Raw genomic sequence first — 25,526 nt, 5'->3', positions numbered from 1 at the left:
ACATAAAACAGTTTAAAAAGTTGTGGCTGCTGCATGTTATCTTAGTTATTAGGAAGGCTATAAATAGTTTCTAGTATCTCAGTTTGCATATTCCTCATTTTCTAGGCTTGAATACAGAAACAACAAAATCCATCAGTGTTATTTATGACATGTAATAAATACTACAAGGTTTTGAGTTGTTTTTTTTTAAATTAACCCTGATGTTTACTTGCTATAAAGATTGCCTAGGGCAAGAGGACAAAACAAAGCATCAAAATTCTCTGCAAATCTCAGGTGGAAGCAAACCATGCATAAATTTTGATGATGATCTCACAGCCTCTTTGTATCAGGACAGCATCACATCACTGCTATCACTTCCATCATTGTCACTTTTTACTTAAAATAACTATGGTAAAGAGCTAATTATCATTTTTAGAAATAATGATATAACCTGGTATCTGCATAGAATATCTATAAAGCACCTGCATTTTGCTTACTTTCTCAACCCCCCCAATCATTTCCCACGTTTCCAGAAAGCATATGCAGCCAACAGGTGAGAGGGCAGAAGGATGCACAGCTGCACTCCTTCAAGCAGGCCTCTTCCCTGTGTTCCCACCACCTGCTGCCACTACCAAATACGCTTGTCCACTTGTCCATGCTCCAACAGTCAAAATGTACAGAAATACCTTAAAATATTTTTTTATTATAGGCCTGCACAGTCATTTGTACAGATGAAATATAACACGCACCTAGTAAAATCATAACTGATGTCTGCTTCTGAAAAATCACAGTACAGCTGGACTTTGATCCCAATTCAGTGACTTAGAAGCCACCTAAGTTACTCTTCTTCTATGATCAATGGAGAGAGAGGTCCAGGAGACAGTACATACCTAAAGTAGATGGAATAGCTTGACTTCTGAAGGTATCTATCCCTTTTCTTTTGAAGTGGCCCTAGACAAGTAACTTGTGCTAGATGACAAGCAAGCTGAGGTGAGACAAATTGGCCTAAGGGCCAAACTACACCTTTAAGTAACAAACTTTAAAAAATATGATTCTTCATTAAAATTGGCATTTGTACCTCATTCTTACCTTGAGAACTCAACCTAATGTACATATAGGGATCTAACAATAGTTCTGTTGATTAAAATATATTCATACAAATGAGTTAAGCATAATTCTTCCCCAGTTAATGAAATCTTTGCAGGGAACACAGAGTTAGACTAGTACATGAAACTTTTGAAAACCTTATCCCTGTACAGTCAATGTGCATGAAGTTAAGCTTATTTTAATAGTGCTAAATAAGCCCACTATGCTCTAATATTAGGCTGAAACATCTACTATAATTTAATAATCAAATATAGATTGAGAATGTAGAGAATGTAGAGATCTATTATCTTACTATCAACACAAATCAGTAAATAGGAATTTAATTCTGATGTAGTAAACAGGAGGAAAATGTAAGAAATTTAATAACAGACACCGTGTTCACAAGAGAACCAAATTTAAACTCTGTTAACATGTTGAAATCCATTACACTTCATAAACTATTGTATTGTAAGCCATCTCTATAAACATATATATAATACATCATCTCATCAGAGTAATTTCAAACTGTCTTACAAAAAGCACCCTAACATTTCTAAAAGCTGAATATAGTAACCTTACAAATTGTGCTTGCTTGCACTTCCCTCAGGATGTATGACAGCACAACCAGATCAGGGAACCTGACTCTCACAGCACTTGGACTCTGACTTGCAGTCTAAGATCCGGAGTGTGAACAAAATTCTGCACTCAGCAAGAACACTGGTTCCATTACTGACCTCTGTCCGAACTCATAACATCCTTGTGAAGCAAAAAAATGCTATTATCCACTTCTTATGGACAAGAAACAAAAAGCGTAATATTGAGTGCATGTCTAGAATAAGACAGATCTGAACCTATGTTAAATGACACTCATGAGAGCACCCTTTTAACAATGGATTCATTTGCAGGTGATCATGAAACATCTACTGTTTAGAACTAGTCCAAGAACAAGTTTAAGTCCAGGACAAAGAGAGAGTATAATAATACTGCATCATGCAGTACTACATCATGCAGTAATGTAATGAACTAAATTGTATTACTGGATACTATGCACTGTGGATAGTAGTTTGCAATGGTTTTTATTACCTCTGCTCCGTACTTTAGATGATAATCATTTATTCTACTTAAACTCTAACAATAGGTCATCAGTGTGTTTCTATTCCTTTGCCTGTACCTTTCTTTTCTTTCTGTGCTTGCAAAATGCCAACACATAATTTAATAATGAACTGCCAAGAAGACAGGTAAATTTTTACCCAGAATTTTCCAGTCTGAATATCTTTCTTTTAAATTCTCTTAGTCCCCTTTAAGGCTGTGTGATAAACCCTTAAATTCTCTTAACCCACTCTAAGGCTGTGCTATAAACCATGAATCTATTCATAGCTTGGATCATTAATGAGTAAGTATATTCCTTCCTTTAAAAAGAGCTAGCAAAGGCGTAACATTGCCTCATTTTCCCCCTTCACTGTCAATTACACACAAAGTCACAGAATAAGCTTCTCACAAATCAGGCTTCCTAGCTCTTGAATTATGGAAAAGTAGAGAAGATGGGCACTATTTCATTTGTGCTTGAAACACTTAAGCCTCTTTTGGAAAGAAAAGGTTTCATGAAAAACAGAGGATTAGTCATAAAACTGACATTTCCTCTGTTTACTCTTTACAGCATAGGTCAGCCATAGGTGTTTGCCAGACTGATTCTGAATTTAACTTGGGATGTTGATTCATGGAAAAAGAAATCGGCCTGATTTGGGAACGTTTGTTGTTTTGGGTTGTGGGTTGGGTTTTTTTTGGGGGGTTGATTTGGTTTTGTCATTATTATAGTAGAGAAAAGACCCCTCTTTTGGAAAACAGTGCCCAAAATGTCATACAGACACGTACTGCTATTCTATAGGACAGGGGAATTCTGTAAATGAAGATCTTTCCTGTCTTCACTGTCTTACCTTTCACCATATATGCTCAGACCCTCAAATATTTAAGGTTTTATGGCAGAAGTTAATTATTTAAAAAAAAAAAAAAAAACAACAACAAAACACCACCATCAAGAAACTAATAGTAACATACTTCTGGATCTCCAACAGTTTCTGCAATCCAGAAGAAAGAACAAAATTTAAATAATGTGCAGTCTCCACATTTTCTTAATGTTAGACCCTTAGTGCACAGTAGTATGAGACTCCTACTATATTAGAAAAACAAACTGGTTTGGTGGGAAGAACAGAGACTGAAATGAAAATCTGGAAATCTTCACACTGCCACTGCGAAGGTAAGACTGAAAACTCAGAGCACAATAACTGGGATTTGAATACAAATACTATAGGACTCCAAGGTACCTTATATGTGAGTAAAATTCCCATATATGTCAGTATATATATTCTACTGCCTCCTCAAGAACAGTTCTTCCTCCCCCCAAAAAAAATTTAACAGATTGGCTTTATTTGGCTCTCAAAACAGCTCTTCATAAAGCCAACATATAAGTGATTATTTTAAGGTTCACTAGATTAATTTATTTAATCAGAATCTTTATGTTTAAATAAAAAAAAAAAAAAAAAAAACTGGGGAGAAAAAATTTTGGGACAATTGCTTCCATCACAGGTTCTCTTTGTTTTATTCCTTTATTTCTTCGTATTAGTTAGCTAGCCTATGCTTCTTGTAAGAGTCCCTTCAAAATCATTCCAAATATAAGCATAGAAAAAAAAGTAGGCAGTCTTAAAAGCATAGAAAGATGAAATTTTCCTACCTGTATCCCCCAGTGTCTTAAAAGCGCACTGCTTTTGAGGAAGAGAAAGGTCGAGAGCATCAGTTTTACTTGACAAAGTTATCCCAAAATATTTTTTCAATTATTTAATAAAAGACTTTGCCAGAAACTGGAGTGCTAGAATGATTAAAAAATAGCTCTTCTCTCCAAGTTCCAAAGAAAATTCTAGGGGGTAAAGAAAGAAACAAAGAAGGAAAAAAGAAAAAGACAGAACACTAACTGTTCTCCTTTTCTATGAGAAAAGTCTTGCTTAAGTGCTAAGCCTTTTCTCTGGGAGACAAAACAAATACCTGCAGTTTTCCAGTACAGAAAAAAAAGTGGTAGGCAGAAAGATGTACTTACTAGAAGCTGGATTTTCTTTTCTCATGAGATTGTTCCTTTTCCTCCTCCAGATTACAAGCGTACAATGCCTTAAACACGGGATACACACTACAATCTATCAGAAACTTATTGCAGTCAGTAGTCAGATTGCCTAATTATTGAGCTAGACCATTGAAGTGACCATTTTAAGAGGAGAAGCTAAAGAAAAAAGCATGGCTATTATGTTTTCCTTGAGATTTTTCTTTTCTTCATTTCTTTTCAGAAATGAAACACCGAGATAGTATCTCCAAACAGCATATATTTCAAATTAAAAAGGAAAGGTTAAAGATAGTATATGACAGCATATGCCTCTTGGATCTGCAATTCTCTCTTATTAATCTTGTGATGAACTGTAAACTGTTGATTGCAACCTACAACACCTGCCTTGTAAATAAAAAAACTGTCCTCCCTATATGTTTTTAAAAAGTTTAAAGTGAAACTCTATTATGTCAAAAATAGGAAAGACAGCAAAATGTTTTCTTCAGAGATTCCAGGACTCTGAGGCATGCCCTTGGTCCAGATTAGCACGGCTTTGATGGTATTCTGAAAACGTGAAAAAAATTACCAGCTCAGTGAGGATTTTAGAAAGGCTGGAGATGGCTTCCCTGGAACAATACAGATAAAAAAATGAGGTACTAACATTTCTAGACATGTTCTTATTCAGTCGCTTCCATTATTCAGGACTTTTTCTACTGTATGTCATAGGATTTCTTTTCTCTGTTATGGCTATGAAATTTGAACAGAAATACTATAGATTCAGCATTCAGATTCTTTGTGTTCTGCTGTCTTACGGTACACAGCTTCAGAATTATGCCTATTTCTGAAATCCCTGTTTCTAACCATAAACCAAAAATGTGGTGTCTGATTTGAAACACTCCTACCACACTGTGAATACTGCAATCTCAAAATGGAAGACATGTTCTACCACGTTTTGATTTACACAGAAGTAGTTGAGGAGTATACTCTTAGGCAAAACTTGTAATTTAGACTTTAAATGCTAAGATGCCTTTAAAACATAAATTAAAAAAAAAAAAAAAAAAAAAGTCAAAGCCTGAAGAGTCCTTCTAACTTTTTTAATCCCAAATGTGCTGTGGTATTTATTGACCTTTTGTAAAGGACCTTTCTGTGTGTGAATACATGTTGTTTACACAATAGCATTCTGCACATAAACTCTTAGTGTCCCTCAATGTACATGTTAAGGAATTCACTAACATTGATAAGTCCTCTACATTTAATTACGTACAATGAAACCTTCCCAAACATATTCATGTTACTATTAAATTAGTATTAAAGATTATTAGGAATAATATAAAAATGTTAAATTTTCAGTAAAGGCAAGATGCATTTTATGACTTCAGGTTTAGGGGCATTTTCTGACCATCTCTTACACCAAATTTATCAAGCTCATAATGATAAATGCATGTTGTCATAATCTTTCACTGTCACATTGTACTGATGCCCTAACAGCATCCACTCTTGTAAAACAGAACTACAATCAAAAAGTTCAAAATTAATAGCTGTGAAATCTCAAGCACTCATAAGCATGTGTTTTTATCACTTCCATGCTGTGCAGATCGGGTACTCTTGTTATTTATTATTTGTGACAGTGAACAATTCCCACTTGCTTTAGTGAAAAAGTGAAGAGCTGTTTGCATAACTAGCAAGGTGAAAATTTGAAGATTTCAAACTGTTGGAATCATTTCACAAGAATAATGTACACAGGTTAGAAGACAGCTTTCTTTCAGTGGACTATAATGTGCTGACTACACTATGTGTTATTCTACCCTCTATGTATTTTTTAAGAGCACCTTTTACAGTATGTTCTGCATTTGTGAAGAGCCTGAAATGATGGAGTCTTGGTACAATACAAGAGCTCCTACATACTCCAGTAGTCACCTTCATCATTTTCACACTGCAAAAATGTGAATGTTTATAATGTCTTAATGCAGTAATCTGGTATATGGTTAGTATGTGGTCTGCAACTGATCCAGAGAGTACTCTGGGACCCGCACTCACAACAGCTAGCCCACACGCCACCAAGCTAGAGTGAAGCACTAGTTCCTGCTCCAATTTGTCAGACACGTTCCTCTCCCCTCTGACCCAAGCAGTAGAATATGTGATTTTACAGGTAAATACTTATTTAAATATCAACAGTACTTTATCTCCTATAGAAGTGACCATTTTAAGAGGAGAAGCTAAAGAAAAAAGCATGGCTATTATGTTTTCCTTGAGATTTTTCTTTTCTTCATTTCTTTTCAGAAATGAAACACCGAGATAGTATCTCCAAACAGCATATATTTCAAATTAAAAAGGAAAGGTTAAAGATAGTAACTGTAATGGTATTACAAAATGTCTCCATCTGATTTAATATTAACGTACAGGAAAATCTATCATAGATAGGACCGCGAGTAAGATTTGCTTGTGGGCAGTACTATTATCAGTGCACAATTAGTTGCAGATCGGAGACACTAGCCTTAGATCTGTTCTCATGCCAGTAATCTGTTTCCTAGCTGATTGAAAACCAACGGCTCTTGATGAAATGCTATTTATTTAGCTACAGACAATTTGATTAAATGTAAGGATAATAATAACAAAACTAGTAATGCCCAACGCAACATGAAATGGTGTAGGTCATATTTTAATTAAGACAGTTCAGTGAAGAATATGAAATTATGAAATGCAACAGGATATGTTACATGAGAAGCTTTTATGGCAAAGTAATTTTCATTCGATTAAAAAAAAAAACCTACACATTGTGAATGCTAAAAAGAAATCTTTTCTACTGTCAATTACTATAAGCCCATCACAAAGTATGAATTCTTAGTCCTTAATGCTAAGTCTTTCAAATCCTTGGACTTATTTCTTTTTTTTTTTTTTCTTTTATAACAGATGGATTTTCTTTTATCCTTAGTAATTTGCATCAATAGTAGATCATGAAGTCTTATAAATACATAAAGCCTTTTAGAAACATTTGATAAAATGACGCTTTAGCCAGTCCTTTCATATTTCTGTAACATTAATTCTCCAGGAAGTTTACTGTGTAATTTGAAGAGTTCTGTCACTTTATATATTTAATTAAGAACTAGTAAAGAAAAAATACATAAATTTAGCATTCAAGGTTCCTAGAAAGGTGCACTAATATTCAGTATTAGAAAGTCCAAGATGAATTTTCAATTCTTTCAGCAGTGTCTTAAGGGCCAATTGAATATAACATCCTCCAGTCTCCTTGAATGTCACATAAGTGATACAATATTTTGCAATATAATGAAGACAAAAATCTTCTTAATTTATTTAGCACAGAGGAATTTCACACTGTTGCTTATCTTTTCTTCTGCACTAAAGAACAACCAAAAAGATTCAGAATACTAGCAACATTTCATAAATAAATATTTAGAGAACTGGTGTTGCACAAAAAAAGATAGGACAAATTATATAAGTGTCCAGTGATCTCTGCAAAACACAGAACAACTAAGGCAGTGCCGTTTTGCAAACAGATACACAAGTTTCCTTCCCTTCTTAACTAAATCTCTTTTATGTTGGTTTTTTTTTTTTTTTTAATTCATTTTAAAAAGCACATAAAAATACTGCAAGCAGCAATTTTTTTAGTAACATACAATTCCACATATGGAATTGGAGATTTTAAACAGGATGAGTTACTGTGCTGCACCAACCTATACTGGTTTCGTATCTGCTCAAGGGAGCTGCCAGCATCAAGTCTGAACCTACTGAATGAACCCACCCATTACATAAACCCACATCCTGGTGAAACGCCTACTGCACCTCGGTGGTAGCTGTTTGTCATTCCTATAAAGTACTACTCCCATCTGCACTGTTGTTAGATATTTCAGATATGTTATTCTATTCTATTTTATATGTGTATAGTAATAAATTGGGTAAAATACATGACCCAGACTACATGTTGTAATTTCTAGGAAAAACGCTCATAGTTGAAAACCACCACAAAAACAGGTACTGCTCTCTTTCACACTCACTGCTGTCACTTTTACTCATATGTATTAACACCTGCTCTAGAAATAGCTGAATTTTATTCGTTATCAGAAAAACTGCATTAAAATAAAGTGATAGATTCAGGCTCTTAAGTTGCAGGAAGCAGAATAAAACCATCAGTATATAGTCAGAGGAGCCTTCTGAGTGAATTTTCTAAATCTACATGACAGATCTTACCCAAGATTTGGGCTGAGGTTCAGTGGCTGAGCATGTAGTGACCTGTATTAAGCAGAGATTTCCAGTTTCCAGTGCAATTATTCCTTCTGTAAAAGAACTCACATCACTTGAAAATGAAACAAATACTTGTCTCTCAAATAAATCAATTACTGTCCTTCTATAAACTTGTGCTGCAACTGGAACATAATTACATGCTCATTGAAAATAGCATTTTTCTGATTCAACAGAATGATGGATATACTCTCACTATCACGCAAGGCACACGTTATGTCATTATAACCAATTTAGAACACATGGATGGAGATAAGGAAACTGATTCACCATTTCATTACTCAAATTTTATGACAATGTAACTTCACTTAGAACAGGAGTGACATGATGGAGAATGAGACCAAATGGATGTTGAAACCAGCAGACTTAAAAGTTGTGAACAGTAAAGGTGATAAAACAGAGACTTAAAATATCACTGTGAAAATGTTGGGGCCAGGTGAAGTAACTAATATTTTAATTTGCTGTTGTTTTATTATCTATATTTCTGTTCCTGTCTTTCATCTTTAGAAAGCTTGCAAGCTAGTGAAGTATTTTCTCTTGTTAAACATAGTGTTTAAAAAAGGACTCCCAAATAAATTAATCAGACTTGCAAATGGCCAGCTATCATCTGAGAGACAAAGTTTTGCATTATAAAGTGGATATGAATTTTCAGGCCAAGCCTTTCTCGTAAGTATGCCTACAAAGGGTAACACATAACTCCACGAATAAACACTGTGACCTATCAGGTAACTGAACAAAGATAGCTTGCCATACATACTCTTGCTGTACCATTAGTTTGAGTAAGAATGTGTTTAATACTAAAATCGTACTTTTTGAAATGTCATTAAAGCCACATCATTCCCAGAGCCTGTTACAAAGATAATTTTACATTTGGATGTAATACATGATGAAAACCTACTCTGTTATTTTGCAAATTATACATATATACATACTGATAAGTTAAATGCAGGAGACTTGATGCATAACAACCAAACTGATAAACTGGTCTTCTGTATCTATATTTTGTTTTACTATAAAGCAGTCTCTGGATATTATATCACCTGATTTAACTTACAGCAATTGGTTTTAGTTAAATTTGATTGACTTTTGTGGAACTACCTGTAGTTTCACCTCACATGAGATAAACGTCAGCCTGAGAGGTCTGAAGATGAATGGAAATTCAGTTAAGCTAACTGCTGTCAATATTGTTTCTGTAAAAACACAAACAGTTTGTGCCAAATCAAAAATAACTTGTTAACCTAACATCAGTATATATGTGAACATATATCTGCACATGCACATTCTATTAATAGGCATGTTTATGGCACACACATTTGAAAATTGTGCTTAAGTTCTTACTGGAAAAATCATTATCAACCTTGCCAAAATGCATTACATTCACAGAGTGCTTAATTTTATTTTAATTATTGTTTCTTTAAGTAAACCAAAGGCTTTAGTGATTGCTTTTTTGTTTGGCCTTGAGCTGCAGCTACAGAAGAGTGTCCCAGAAGACATCCAGGTCTTGCGTCATACACCCTGTCTGTGCAACTCAGTGCAGACACCTCAGAAAATTTAGGGTGTCTAAAGTGACACTAGGATGAATATGTTTAGAATCACATCCACCACACTGTGAATGTCTCCATAATTTCCTTTAGTTCATTTTTCAACATAACACTGAACTCAGAAACGCAATTCTACATCACGTTGTATCCCTGTAAAAGTATTGTCCTGATAAAGGATATTTTCCCCAAGGATAAGTCTCAGAGAATGTGTTAAAGCAATTCTGCCTCACATGGATTTGGTATCCAAAGGAAGTAGGAGCTACTTCTCATATTTTACAGTGCTCCAGGACTGGAAAGTCCTTGACATCTATACATGGACAGACAGAATAAATTATGGCAGCCCCTCCTGCTTCTCTCTGAGAAGTGCTACCACAGACAAAACATTTGGCACATACCACAAAAGACATGCATTTCCTGGCCACAACCCCAGTCAAGAAACTACTTTTCAGGGAGTTTATGGAGGATTCTCCATAATCATCATGTGACCATGTAATGCAGGAATTTTTATCCTGTCAGGTGACAAATATTTTGTTACTTACAATGTGGTACCATAAAGGAATTGGTTCAGACAAGGCTGCAAGATAAAATTCTCTCTAAATTTTTGGCAGATGGAATCAGTATTTCTGTATTCTAGTTCTACCACATATTCTGTGAGTGATTTTCAGCATGTCAGCTAGTACCTACCTTCTGTACCTAGCCTTAAAAAATTGACTTACAGTATCTATAATTTGACTTTATATTATCTGTAGATAATAAAAGACCCTATATCAAATACTTTGATAAATATTAATTTTATTGCTTCCTAATACTCCAAGAATTCTACTTGCAACAACACATTTCTTTCATTCAAGGATTACAAGCTCAGCCATTAGGTGGTTTGATTCAGAACATAAAATCTGTAACAAAATCTCACCTGACAGAACAACGTTTGCCTTTAAAAAAATATAATCACTCTTGTCAGTAGTTAATAAGGTAAATTAAGTTTTGAAAGACATACATAACGCTTTTCTTCAGCTTCTAATAATTGTGTAATTTGTGGTCCACTCTGAGTAAAATTAAACTATACTTTTGGGGTTATGCTGCAGCATTTTATATACTAATGATTGCAGAACAGCTGTGTTACCTGAGAGGCTTGTTTGATTGATATAAATAATAAAAAAAGAAAGCACATAACTTTTACATACCTTTCAGTTTTAAATGTGGCCAGAATCTTATTTCTGTTCAAACTTGTAAAAACCAAAACTTTTGTTTTCCTATCTCCTCCTTCCACAAAAAAATAATAATAAAGTGGTTCCTCCACATTGCTCATACATGTTATATATCAAACTTATTCCCTATTTTTTCAATACAGTCAAAAGTTGCTCTTAATTATAATTTTATAACTCTTGTCAGTGAAAATGGGCGTATAAGGGTGAGCAAACGACTCATGTTAAGCACAGTTCCACACAGTTGGACAACTCCAATGTGTGTCACTGACATCATTCAGGAACTTGACTAACTGGTACTTCAGTATAATCATGTTTTGAGATTTTGACATCTGTTCATAACCTGCTCTCAGTTAAATATTTATAGAGGAAATTGCACTAAAATAAGAAATAAGTTTTTAATCCTCCTTTGTCTTCTTCTGTTGTTGTAAATCACATTTTAGATGCCCCAACTAACCTTAGTTACTCCAGCATTAGTGTGACATTTTGTCATCCACAACAGCAAAATAAAAGTGACCTTGGGAAGTCTCTGTTGCCTGAAGTATATGGAAGACAGTAAGTCAGTCCTAGCTTTTTTATACTATGTGTATGTTCTCTCCCCTCTCCTTAGACATTTTTTTCATAGAAGTCAAAATTCTAAGGGACCCTATAATTTTATCTCATCTGCTGTTTTACTCAGACCTTAGATTCACAAATTATTTTTACTTACATTTAATTAAGGTTTAAAAATTTCAAACTGTGCAACTTAGCACAAACAAGAAAAAACATGAAAAGATACAGGATATAGGTGAATTTCATTTTTACTATTTAACCTAGCGACATGTATTTTGTAGGATGGGAAGCTAGGAAGGCTTGATAGGACTGGGTATTGTGAGATCAACTGAAAAAAAAAATTAAAGTATTTTTAGTAACAGTATTTTAAAAATTCTCCTTATAGTACTAGTGGGTCATGCAGCGTACACTGTTAGAATAACTTGAATTGCACAGTCTACATTACCAAAACACTTTTCATTAAACTGCACAGTCAATAAACTTGACATACACCCATATGAGTGTCAGAGTTTTCTTTTACAATCTGGATTCAAAAACTGAAATAATGCAAATTTATGTACAAAAATAAGAGTAAGTAAAAACTTTCTTTTGATTCTGGATAGTAACTGTTGGTCTATTTTTTTGTTTGTTTTAATTATTGATTAAAATTAATATCTAGTATACGCTAGCAAAGTCCAAAATCTGATAACAGAGCAACAACAGATCTACTTTTCTAGGAAAAAAAAAATCAGGGGAGAAAAATACAAAAATAGCATTGCCTGAGCACTCAGTGAGATAAAAACACCTAAAAATGTAATAAATCAAAAAAAATGGGGTAATGTAGAACATAAATTACATGGAACATATTACATGCAGCCTAAGACTGAAAAAAGGAAATTGTTTTGCAGCTTTAACAGTTTCTAAATATCTGTTGGAAGCAAACTTGCTTAGAAAACTTAGAAAAGCAGCCTGCTAAATACTGTACTGAATTGCTCATATGTCTGTATCAATATTTCCTGTATATATAGTCAAAGAAAATGAAAATTATGTGTCCTGTTAAGATCAGTAATTAAATACTAAAATGTTCAGCAAATATAGCAAAAAGTTCACAGCGCTTGTGAAGGATTTAGTTAATTAACTCATAAGCACAATGCTAACTACTTCTGAAGTCTATTGATTTTCTTTTCTATTTTAATGCAAAACCAATTTGGTAAGTTTTACATCTCAACATAGCCCAGCAGGTCACTAACTACATAAGCCTTCTAAAACTTGAAAGAAAATCCTTAAAGGAAAATATGCCTGAAGCTGCAGGACAGGTATTTCTCTGAAACACAGCTGACAGTTGGTCAAACTAGCAAATATCCCAAATACTAGGAAAAAAGGCAAATAAACAAAAAAAAAAAAAAAAGAGAGAGAGAGAGTGTCTCTCTCTGAGAGGACAGAGAGAAAGAAGCAGCAGCACACTCGGAAATTCTCTGCTACAGTACAGACTGACAGAGCAATAGTCAAACTGCTAACCATGGTTATAACCTAGGTTCATATCAGTATGTACAATGCCAGAGAGCTGTCTGAGTTGATAAATCAGATTCTGTCCTTTTAAAGATGTTTCTTGCTACCCCTTGCCTATAATAGTACAGTTCTTTACTTATTCGGAGCATGAATCCTCCTTTACTCAGATCCTGTCCCTTTTGGCTCTGTACATCTCCTGGGAGTGCAGAATGATTCAAGTGGTAACTTAGTCATTTGCGCACTGTACAGGATGATTTTACTGAAGAAGAAAAAAAATAAAGGCTGTACTTATCAGTGGAACACTTTGAGTTAAATAAAGATAATTAAAGCATCAACAATCCATCTATTTCATGTTTAATTATCCCCTCTTTCATCAGAATTTGTTACTGAAGGTCAAATGTGGGTCACTTTTAAAAACTAATTGTAAAGTATTTAATATAATGCAAATTGAGAACAGAAAATTAAAATATACTTCTGTATAATTTGCACCAAACAGTATTAAAGTTAAATGTATGAAAGAAGTTGCCAATGTAAATGTTCATACTTAATGACAATGTTCCCATTTTTTCTCTACGTTGCACTTAGTGTTACCACAACATTGTTATTTTTATGACTATTATACTGTAGGACATTTACTTAGCTGAAAGTTGTGAAAAACTTTATTCTTGAGAGTTGCTTTACGATTATAAAAAGCAGTCTTTGAGATAAGCCTATGTGTGTGTCTATACATAAGCAAGAAAAAAGGTGATGCTTTCCTGCATGGTTAAACTGATTGCCCCCTTAATGGATGAATTTTGGGTCCTATTAAGGCTGCTGGTTCTATGTGCATATTTATGAGGAAATTGACTCATTTAGCTTATAGATACAATTCACATACATGATAACCAACTAGTCAAAATGCTTCTACATTGCAACAGACTGATTAACGTTTGAAATGTTAGGAAACAAATTAACTGGCTACCATACAAAGATTTTTTTCAAAAATTATTTTCTACTTATTTCACTTTCATGGAAGTAAGACTTTACAGGATATGCATCTAATTTTGACTAGTGTGTCAGCACACTCTGGTATGACAAACATTTTTCTTCACTAAACAGTACATGTCCAATGAAAACAGGCATAAGGATAATTCATAAAGGATTACAGAATTGGCCAGGAAGCCAACACCCCAAGCAAAGAAATAATGCTGCTTAGAAGTTCCTGTACTTGTTCTGCTAACTCTACAGATGGTGACCAGTATCTCTTAAAACAAACAAACAAACAAACAACCCAACACCACCACAACTAGTGTGGTGTTTTAAGTAGTCAATAATCATTGTTTGTTGAGCAGAGCAAGTAAAAAAGAAACCAAGAGAATATAATGGCCAAAAAATTTAAACATATAAACAGGGTTTAAAAGGCCTGTTCTTCAAACAGTGGTTGTTAACGTGCTAATCTTATATTCATGATTAAATTTTCAGTGAAATAATCCTGCTCATATGCCACCATATTGCACTGTGAAACAAAGTAGAGAAAACAACATATATTATAAAGATATACTGTAACTAACATGAGAAAATGAACAATTGTTTACAATTAAAATCTATTATTAGAATTATGATTAAGGACGCAATCCTCCAAGCTGCTGAGTGATTCCTTTTAGGCACTGAGCTTTCCCTATCTTTGGCTGTCTTTGCTGGAAGTTAGTGGTATCCATGCTCCTCACAGGCAACGTGCAGCACCTGGAGGGTTCGGATTTTAAATCTGTGATCCAGAAAAGCACTTGCTTAAACTCATCCCCGTTCAGCAAAACACTTCTGTACAGCTTTGACTTTTGGCAAGTGATTAAGACCTATGGAATACTAAGTGTTTTAAACATTTGTTAAGTAGATATGTTAGTGCTTTACTGAATAAGAGAGAATTGATAAATAGGAGGCTAAAAGAATATTTCAGAGTAATACCATGCTAAATAAGACAAGAATAGGAGTCAAACTTGTGAAAGGTCTTCTAAAAAGTGACAGTGAAATGTCAGAAGTCTACTGAATGCAGAATTTAGTTTTAAACTTTGTATAAAACACCTGATGGCAAGAAAGAGAGTTACAAATTGTTTGTAGTTTTCTCCACTGAAGTTCTCCTATACAGTACTGTATCAAAAAAGATGCATTTGGGAACTCATATAAGAAATTCAATGCATTACCTTAAAAAGGAAGTATCAAATAATTAGGATGAAAACAACTTGCATTCACTGGGGTACACCAGTCGGTCACCTAAGTAGAGACTTTATTTCCTGACTGCTGTATTGTAGATATACGAAAGTATCAATTACCAATTCTAATTACACTAATGGGAAATTAGTATCGCTCTCATCTCCAGTAACTTAGAGCAGGTATGTTCTGCTGTGTCCACTTTTTTGTTCTAAAACTTTATACACCTTCTAATGTCTCCTTAGAACAAAGGGAACTGTCAATGAGTAAATAAAGGAAGCCTTAGAGATTTCAACTAGTCTCCCTATCACAGTCACGTCAATATGCCACTGGTTCTATTTTGCAGGTACAGCTGAATTATGAAACAATCTGATATACACCACATCAAAACCCTTTATCTGCAACTGTTTCACGTTTCTCTCTAAACAACGTGCTGAACAAGAGCTCCACGTAGTTTGGGTGTTAAAAATGCTCGTGTGTTTTGCCTGATAAACTGAGAAATGCTCCACTGTCAATGTTTGAGATGTGAAAAGTCTACATATTGTCTATGCAAATAAGTCTTAACGTCTCCACTATTATGCAAAAGCATGAACACAACTATATAAATGTCACTCAGCAACAAGCTGGCAAGTACCCATAGGAAAGCGGTAACAGAAGTTTTGTGCCTGACAGTCTCTCCTATAAAGTCTGTTATTTAGCACTACCTTTACTGTTTTCTTGGACACTTTCCTTAACTTACCTGCATGCTTTACAAGCGTGTAAATACTTTCTACATATTTAAAAATAAAAAGACAAGGCATTAGAATATTGGCTATAAACTACTCACATAAACTAACCTTCATAACAAACTAAATATTTAGCACAGGAAAACTATCGACTCTGAGAAATTGGTTTTGTAAGAAACTAGATAAATAATGGAGCAATTCAACATGTACTTCTTTGGGTTTGATTGTTGCAAGTAAAAGTGTAATAAAGCCATTTTCTTCTACTAAGAAGTCTTTTAATGTATTGTATATCAAAATATATCCTTGAAAAACGTTAATTCAAAACATATTTCTGTAATACAATCTTAAATAAGTTTTTTTATCAAGCAAAATAGTCATTTGTGTGGTGTGATCCTTTCCCATTCCTACACTTAGCATGCAAGTCATTCTTCTACACTGAAAATAAACTACACTTTGACAGTTTATAATTCAGATGTTTAGACGAATTGCAGCAGCAAGAAAGAGGTAGTATATGATTAGCATGTTCCACTGGTACTTTGTTGTTTCAGTGTTCACTAAAACGGCATAATCTACTATGTGCTTAATAAAGCTTAGTAGATGGAAGCTTAGGAACTTTCTTAGCACTTTGTATTTTATACAGACTATTTTCAAACTGAAACTGTAATGTTCTCTGCAGGAGGGAGCTAATGAAATGTATCACCCAGAAACTACTGTGTCAAGCGTTCTATAAATCTGTATCACTTGTAAAACAACATACACAAAACTGCTGGCAGATAGTATATCAATCACACTTTTTTTGGTGATCTGGAAGACTGAGTGGCTCATATAATTCATTTTCTTTACAGTATTTTAAGTATTTCTGAGCAGAATGCAAATACTGGCAACATTGTAAAACTTCAGTTGTAGTAGACTAGCAGACGTTTCAAAGTATAAAAAAAGTCATAGTGTACCATATCTGCATGTTAATAAGTTGAAAAGAAAGCATTTTTTGTCAAACTAGTCAGAATTTCCCTGTTCCAGACTTGGCTCTATATTTACATGAATCAGCATTCATTTATCTCTAGATTCTTGTATAACATGCACTGTATCTGAGGAAACATTCAGAATATTATCTTATATGGAAAGATGTAATGGCAATCACCAGGTGTTAAGTATCTCATTTTACCATCACCCAAAAAGTATTTCCCCAAAGAAAAGTGACCTCAGTTCAGGCTACATATGTGTCTTATAAAATAAACAAAACAGACGCTTTCACTTAAGAGCTTGATTCTCCTCTGCGCTATCCTTCTTCTATCTCAAGGACTGTAAAGAAGTCCCTACCATCACCAGTTTTAGGCTACCGGAGCTTCACTGAACCGATCTCCGCCAACACAGCCGAGATCAGAGCCAGTCACTTGTGGCACTCCTGAAGGCACACCTCGCTCTGAGAGGTCTCACGACAGTCACACTCGCTACAGACAGAGCTGTGCAGCAGCTGGGCTGGCAAATTAGAGCCTCTCATCTTGAATGAATGAATGAATGAATTTCATGTGATTATACAAGGGGGGGAAGGCAATGAAAACATACTGGGGTGCGATTCTGAGATCACTAACATTTATGTGTATTCAGAGCAACTGCTGCAATAAGTGCAATCTCTGTGGTGTAAATTAGACCGCAGATAGGCTTTGTAGATTATTTAAGCATTTTGGTCCTCATGAACGACCTGGTAATTACAGCCATTAACGCTTCAGCGCGCGGCTGCAAATCCACTCTCACCCACAGCTTTAGGAAGCGTCAGGCAGGCAGCAACTCCCTTTCCCCAAAACACCTGGCTACCGAAGCGAAACTTTCCTCCTCAGCCGGAGCTCGCTGTCTCTAGGGCTGGGAAAGCATCACGGCGGGGGAAGCGCCCGCTGCGAGCGGGATCGGCCGCTGAAAGCGGGGCCGGGGGGGGGGGGGGGCGGCAGGACCGCGGGGGCGGACAGGGAACGGCGGCTCCGCCGGGTGGCGGTTCCTGACCCCCCCCAACCGCTAGGATTGGCCTGAGGGCGGGCGGCTGATAAAGGCATCTCAGGTTGCCTTACAGCTCGCTGTCTGGGCTGGCGACCGAGTCCCCGGCCCGCCCCCCGCCCCCGCGGCCGGCTGCCGCTGAGCCCGCGGGGGGGCGGCGCGGTCCCCTCGCGCCGGCGCCCCCGTCGGTGCGGCTGGTTGGCTGCCGGGTCTGAAAAGCGGAGGGAACGATAGTAATAATAATAATAATAATAAAAAATATAATAATAATAATAATAATAATAATAATAATAATAATAATAATAATAATAATAATAATTCTGACCCTCCTTCCTGCGTGCTGTGTATTGGCCCGGGCACCTGACTGGCTGCTGAGGGGGGGTGGGGGGCGGGGATACCAGGCTGAACGGGTCATTGAACCTGGCGGTCGTGTCTGCTTGTGCCGGTGGGGGAGGCGGGCACCGCCGCTCCCTCACCCGGGGGGGTGGGTGTGGGTGTGTGCGCGCGCGCGTGTCGGGGGCTGCGCGGGGGGGTGCGCGGACCGCGGCGGCGCGGGGCGCAGCTCTCTTACCTGCTTGCTGTACTTGCTGCTGGCCTGGCAGCTGTACTCGGAGCAGTGGTCCGACCCGATGGAGATGTTGTCGCCGGCGCCCACGAAGGTGTTGGCCGGGGGCAGGTCCTGCACGGCCTGGTGCTTTTTGCCGGCGGTGGGGGACTGCGGGTGCAGCTGGACGGTGGGCAGCGGCGAGCTTGACTTGTAGTGCCTGGCCAGGTCGGGGCTGCCCGGGCCGCCGTTGACCGAGCGGTACCGCCCCATACCGGGGCTGTCCGAGAGCTTCTCGTTGACGCTGTCGTAGCGCTGCCCATTGGGCTTGGAAGCCTCAACGGTGACGATGCTGCTGTAGAGGGGCTGCTTGCCCTTCTTGCCTTTCTTGTCCTTCTTGGGCTTCTTGGCCTTGTCGTGCTGTTGCGGGGTGAAGAAATCCTCGTGGTCCTTCTTGCCAGCCTCGTAGCCGTGTTTGCCCTTGGAGCGGCAGTAGCGGGCCATGACCACCACCAGGATGAGGAGGATGACGATCATGATGCCGGCCACTACACCGATAACTATGCTAAGTCGCTGCTTGCTCAGCTCGTAGCTGGGGTCACCAGCGATGTCCTGGGCCAGGGGCGTGTGGAGGCTGCGGGCCACCTGGCTCTCCACCACAGTGGCATTGGACAGGCTCTCATTGACAAAGACGTGGAGCAGGGCAGTGGTGGATTGGGGCGGCTGCCCACTGTCGTTCACCTGCACCACGAGGCGGTGCAGGCCATAGTGCTTGGGAGCCAGCTTGCCCACCAGTGACACCACACCGCTGGCCGGGTCGATCTCGAAGAGTTTGAAGGGGTTGCCGCCGATGATGCTGTAGTTGAGGTCGGCGTTGAGACCGGTGTCGGCATCGGTGGCGACCACTGTGGCCACCACGGTGCGCATGTTGCTGGAGGGTGGCAACACGGTGTAGGAGCTGTTGCTGGGGAAGGTGACCGTGGGCGCGTTGTCGTTCTCATCCATCACGAAGAGGGACACAGTGGCGGTGGCAGAGCGTGGTGGCTCACCTCCGTCAACAGCCTTCACCTTAAAAGTGTAGCTGGTCTGCTGCTCCCGGTCAAAAGAGACAGTGGAGAAAATGGTTCCAGTGTCGTTCTCGATGGAGAAGATGCCGGCTGCCTGGTCGTGGTCGCCGGGCTGGATGGAGAGGCTGAGCTCGGCATTGCGGCCCTTGTCGAAGTCCATCACGGTCACCATGCCCACGGGGCTGTTGGGCTGCAGGTTCTCCTTCACATAGAAAGTGAACACATCCTGCATGAAGCGCGGCTCATTGTCGTTGCGATCCGCCACCCGCACCACCACCATGGTGGAGCCCTGCAGCGATGGCACGCCCTTGTCCCGGGCCGTCACCTGGAACTCGTAGGTGTCGCGTTGCTCGCGGTCCAGCACCGCCTGTACTGACACATCCCCAGAGTCGGGGTCGATGCTGAAGATGCCGCCTGGCGCCTCTGAGGAGAGGGGTGAGGCCTCCAGGGAGTAGGTGATCTCGGCGTTCTTGCCGCTGTCTGCGTCTGTGGCGACCACCGTGGCCACCCTCTCGCCAGGCAAGTTGTTCTCCGGGAAGGAGACCTCCAGCACAGCCTGGCTGAACACGGGAGGGTTGTCATTAGTGTCCCCAACCCGCACCAGCAAGGAGTTGTTGCTGGACAAGCTGGGGCTGCCTGAGTCCACAGCCACGATCACCACGTTGTAGTCGCGGACAGCCTCATAGTCCAGAGGGGCCGAGGTGTGGAGGAAATACTTGCGCTTGTTCTGCGGCTCCCCTTCGCCCTCGCTGGCCGGCTTGAGCTGGAAGGGCACGTCGCCCACCACGGTGCAGGTCACCACACCGTTTTCACCTTGGTCCCGGTCCGATACCTGCACCAGAGCAATGGGGGTATCCACCAGCACATCCTCAGCCACGCTAGCCACCCCGTCGCGGAGCGGGATGCGCCCGATTTTCCGGATGTCAATGGTGGGCACGTTGTCGTTTTCATCACGGATGTTCAGCACGACCGTGGCCTTGTCTGTCTTGGGGGGCTGGCCCCGATCTCGGGCCATGACAGTGAAGCGAAGCTGGTTCACCTCCTCCCGGTCTATGCGGTGCAAGACGCTGAGCCAGCCGGAGGTCTCGTCCAGCCGCAGCAGGCGCCTGACGGACTCGGTGGCCGCCCCAAAGACGTACTCGATCTGCCCGTTCACCCCCACGTCCAGGTCGGCGGCTCGCAACTGCAGGATGGGGGTCCCGGGGCTGCTGTTCTCTGCCAGGTCTGCCTCGTAGACGCTCTTCTCGAAGCGGGGGCTGTTGTCGTTCACGTCGGTGATCAGCACCCTCAGGATAGCCTGCGAGGACCGCGCCGGATCGCCGCCGTCCCGCACGCGGAGGCTGAGCTCGTAGGAGTCCCGCTGCTCTCGATCCAGCGCCCCCTTGACGATCAGCTGCGGCTGCTTCTCCCCGTCGAGGGTGTCGGCCACCTGCAGCTCGAAGACGCTGCTGCGGGCCGCCGCGTCCGCCTCCTGCCGCCGCTTGCTGCCGCCGGGGTAGAGGGCGCTCTCGGAGCCCGTCGAGGCCGAGCCCCCCCCGCTGCCGCCGCCGCCGCCGCGGCGGCCGCCGTCCCCGCCGGGCTCCTGCAGCAGTTCGTAGCGCTCGATGCCGTTGCGGCCGAAGTCCCTGTCGGTGGCGGTGGGGAGCAAGTAGAGGGTCCCCACGGGCCGGTTCTCCTCCACGGTAAGCGTGAGGACAGGGGAAGGGAAGGTGGGGGTGTTGTCGTTGATGTCCAGGATGATGACCCGGCCCTCGAAGAGGTCCACCCAGCTCTGCGAGGGGCCGATGACCGACACCTCGAAGTCCAGGAAGCACTCGTTCTCGTCGAAGATCATCTGGCACTGCGGCAGCTTCTCGCGGTCGATGCGCCGCTCCGTGGTGCTCAGCTCCCCGGTCATGTTATCGATCTTGAGATAGTCGGAGCCCGATTCCAGGCTGAATGTCACCTCTCCGGAGCCCGTCACGATTCCCAGGTCGGAAGCTACGTTGCCGATGCGGATGTCGGCGGGTCCCTCCTCGGCCAGCCGGTACCTCAGGAGCTGCTTGGCCGCTGCCAGGCTGACCCAGAGCGGCGGAGGCAGGAGGAGCAAGAAGCAGCAGCAGCAGCAGCAATGCACAAAGCCAAGGAGAGTCCGCATCTTCCTCATCTTCCTCGCACCGAACCCCCCCCTCCCCTCACTCCCACCTGCCCCCCAGTAAACTCCCCTGATAAGCCAACAGAGCGGCTGAACGTCCGGGTGATCAGTTATAAAATCCTTCTGTTCCTGGAAACTTATTGTCTCATGGCTGGTGCAATTGGTGGTCAAAACCCTGCTGCTGGCTCCTCTGCTGCTCTCCCTGCCTTCCAGTTGCGATATACTTACAGTTCACGGGACAGAGTATTTTGCTTTTTAAAGATTCATCTCGGTAGATAGGATGGGATTTTCCTCCTCCTCCCCTTCTCCTCCTCCTCCTCTCTGATTTTACTGTAATCACTTTGCAAGGTTTGCAATAAAAGCAGGAGTAGCACTGTGCGATTCGAAGCCCCCCAGGTCGTCTTCTTCGACACTAGAGTTAACTACAATTCACACACTCTCTCTCTCTCTTTTCTCTCTCTCTCTCTCAGCCGTTTACGACCAAGGCATTAGCTTTATTCTTCCCCCTCTCTGCACACACAGGGAAAAAAAAATGTGATTCGCTTTATTCAAAGGGCTTGTGTCCGGGAAAACTCCAAATCCTCTTAGCAATGGGCAGTTCTTTAAAAAAAATAATTTAAAAAGGTAAAGAAAAAATAAAAATCCCAATAATGTCGGTAGCTGCACAATTGACAGGAGAAGAACCCCGTGTATTACAGAGCAGTCCACAGAATATCCCCTTTGGTTGGCAGAAAAGCACCCAAATCCATCTTCAGAGATCGCCTAAAATGTTCAGCTCTTTCTCCGGAGCGGATTTTTTTTTTAACAACTCTGCGCAAGGTCATTAGTCACAAAGCAACGATACAGAAACTGCAGAAGCCGTTTGACCAGAATTTGCAAGGCTGTAGATATGAACATACACACACAACAGTCCCAAGTTTGTTTTTGCATCCGCAGTTTGTGTGTGTGCCTTACCTGCATTTGCACTGCATGTGTTATAGCAATCTGGATCTGCAGCACTGAGAGCGATTCACAAATGAGATTGCAGTCTCTCTCTCTCTCTCTCTCTCCCCCTCTCTCTCTCTCTCCTCTTCCTTCCCGTCCCAATGCAGGTAACCAGATCTGAACTTGATCCTTTCAGTTCAAAGGTTAGCAACAAAACTATGTGTCCAAAGGCGATTATTGGTCTCTCGTAAATATACCCGGAGCGGAACAAGATGTAACTGGATCCCCCACGTGAATTAACACAGATTCTGAATTACATCCATATAAGCGGAATGGCAAAGGGGAGGGGAAAAGATCCGCGACGCGATTTAAAAAAAAAAAAAACAAAAAAAAACCCCCAAAAAACCCCAACAGAGTTCTATTTGCAAATAAAATTATATCAGTCAGTTGTTTCCTGTGATCTGCACCGCCACGGTGGGTGAAATCTGCAATTGTGTATTCCCTCCTGTGTCTTTCAGAGAAGTGTGGCTCAGGCGCTTTCACGGCAGAGCGGCTTGTGCTTTAAAATGTTGAATGGCAACTGAGAAGCTTCCTACTCGGGAAAAAAAAAAAAAAAAAAAAAAGAAGCAGTAAACCGGCAAGTTTGCCCAAAGTGGTGGGAGCTGCTGAAGCCTCTCTCGGTAGCTCTTCCCTGACGCTGCAGCAGCAGAGCCGCCTGCGCTACATACACACAGAAAGAGAGAGGGAGAGAGAGAAAGAGGGAGAGCAAAGAGCGAGCGAGAGTGAGAGAGGGAGGGAGGGAGGGAGGGAGGAAGGGAGGGAGGAGGAGGAAGAGGAGGAGGAGGGAGAACGAGTCAAGCGCTGCACTCCAGAAAGCCCAACCTTACCCTCTGTCTTTGCTGCTGCTAGTGCTGCAAGTGGGATAGCTGCTGATCACAAAACACCAGTTCAGTCCTCAAAACCGATCCTCATTACACGCCTGAGTGTTGCTGCTGTTGCCTTCTCTAACCCGTGATCTGTAGTGATTCTCTCCTACCCTCTTCCCCCCACCTCCGCTGTAGACTGTGAACCGAGCAACGATTTTTAAAGCAAATATTTATTCGCCTTTCTTTTAGGCAGAGCTGGTGCACGTTCGGGGCTCTGCATTTTGCGGAATCACGCTGGTAAGAAAACTCGTTTCGCACAGATTCCCACCTTCCCCTGTCGTGTCGGTGCTTTTGTGAAATAGCTGCAGTCACTGTAACTGCATAAAACTCCAGGGAGGAAGGGGGGATGCCTTAGATCTCAGACTTTCGTCCTGTTTCCCAGTGCTGTTTGAGTCTTTTGGTCTTTGTGTTCATGTTCTTTCTATTACCATGATTTGAATGTGCCTTTTCAGCGTGTTTGTGGGTTTCCTAGGAGAGGGGAAAAAAAAAAAAAAAAATCCCTCGGAGAAGATGATCAGGAAGGGGGCGAGAGGGTTAGTAGAATAAACACATGTAAGTAACAGATTTATTTCCGAATAGAGACTTGCTGCTTCGACGATTGCTAAAATGTAGCGTCACCTACCTGGGTAAGTGGGAAATAAACTTTAACGTTAAAGCTCTCCGCTCAACTTTGTTTATTCTAGCGTCCCTAGTTCGCTTCTCCTTTTGACTTTGTGCCATTTAATCGCCTATGGCGTTTGCGTGCCCCTGCCCCTGCGCCCTGGGTGATGCCGGGCTCCTGTACCTGTCCTCTCCATTCAGATCCCGGAGGGAAAAGAGGGAGACTCCGGTAGGCTGGCAGGAGAGAGAAGACGTGGGCGAGCATGGGGCAGCCAGTGGGAAGAGAACCGGCGTGTGTGTGTGTGTGTGCGCGCAGCGAGGGGGAGGCAGGGATCCAGCTGCTCTCTCTCCCCCTGTGAACATATGTGGGAAAACAAGTTGTTGCGGGTTCTGTGTGTGCGTGTGTGCATTCCTCGTTTTAAATGGTTAATTTGAATAAAGGCGCATGCAGGCGAATGTAGTGAAATGCCTCTCTTTCATCGCGATGACATGTTTGAGCGAAAAGCGGCCGGATATGTTGAGGTGGTTCAAAGCAACGGTCACAGCATGTCTTTGTCATTTGGGGCGGCGAGTGAATGTGGGAGGGAGGGAAGGTTGTCACCTCTTTCCTCGGGGAGACCAGAGGCACAGAGGGGCAGAGCCGTGCCGCGTGGAATCGGCGCTGGGGAGTGAGTGACTGCTGCTCTCTCCGGAGGGCTGCAGGGCTGCTGCTCCGGCGGCGGCCCCGGCCGCTCTCCCTGCCTCGCCAGAACGCGAAAACCCTCCCCCGCCGATGCTGGAGACACTCGGCTTTATATCTGCAGCATCAGCGAGAAAGCCCGGCTCGGCGCAGGCTCAGTGTTCACCGCCGCAGTCCCGGACGGAGGAGGGGGGCTCGGGAGCTCAGCATCTTCGCAGCGGGTTAAGTAGGATTAATACCAAATCCCTATTACATTTGCCAAGCAACTTGAATTTATCAAAATTCCCCCTCGCTGTTCTGGAGCTCCGAGAGGAGGAAATTTTGCCCACAGTGTAAGATCCAGACATACCAGTACGTAGGAATACCAGTATACTGCATTACACTGGCTCCCTGCACTAGCAATACAACTGCAACCCGAAGCTCCCGCTGTTCCCTTCCCTTTGTGCTTTTAAACGCAGCCAGGAAACTTAATGTATTCGCCAGGGGAGGGGCGGGATGAAAGCGCTTTTAACCTCCCCGCCATAAACTTTAATCGGATTCTGGGCTGTTGCACGGCATGGA

At 41.4% G+C, this 25,526-nt stretch overlaps 1 protein-coding gene and 1 long non-coding RNA gene across 2 annotated transcripts in view; one reads left to right on the top strand and one right to left on the bottom strand.

The window, feature by feature from the left end:
• Positions 1-21,839, bottom strand: part of PCDH7 (protocadherin 7) — a 293,816-nt gene extending 271,977 nt beyond the window's left edge. Inside the window, exon 1 of the mRNA XM_076336070.1 lies at positions 18,663-21,839. Within this exon, the coding sequence (XP_076192185.1) occupies positions 18,663-21,839 (3,177 nt within the window). The remainder of the gene's footprint in view (positions 1-18,662) is intronic.
• A 1,840-nt stretch (positions 21,840-23,679) lies between these two features.
• On the top strand, positions 23,680-24,736 carry LOC143160031 (uncharacterized). The gene is made up of 3 exons (XR_012995298.1): positions 23,680-23,923; positions 24,266-24,312; positions 24,488-24,736. It is a non-coding gene; the product is annotated as an uncharacterized LOC143160031 (long non-coding RNA).
• The last annotated feature ends 790 nt before the right edge of the window (positions 24,737-25,526 follow it).

This window comes from Aptenodytes patagonicus, chromosome 4 (genome assembly GCF_965638725.1).
Source record: "Aptenodytes patagonicus chromosome 4, bAptPat1.pri.cur, whole genome shotgun sequence".
NCBI classification, from domain to species: domain Eukaryota; kingdom Metazoa; phylum Chordata; class Aves; order Sphenisciformes; family Spheniscidae; genus Aptenodytes; species Aptenodytes patagonicus.
Note: the sequence above shows the minus strand (reverse complement) of the source record. Positions and strands in the feature narration are given on the sequence as shown.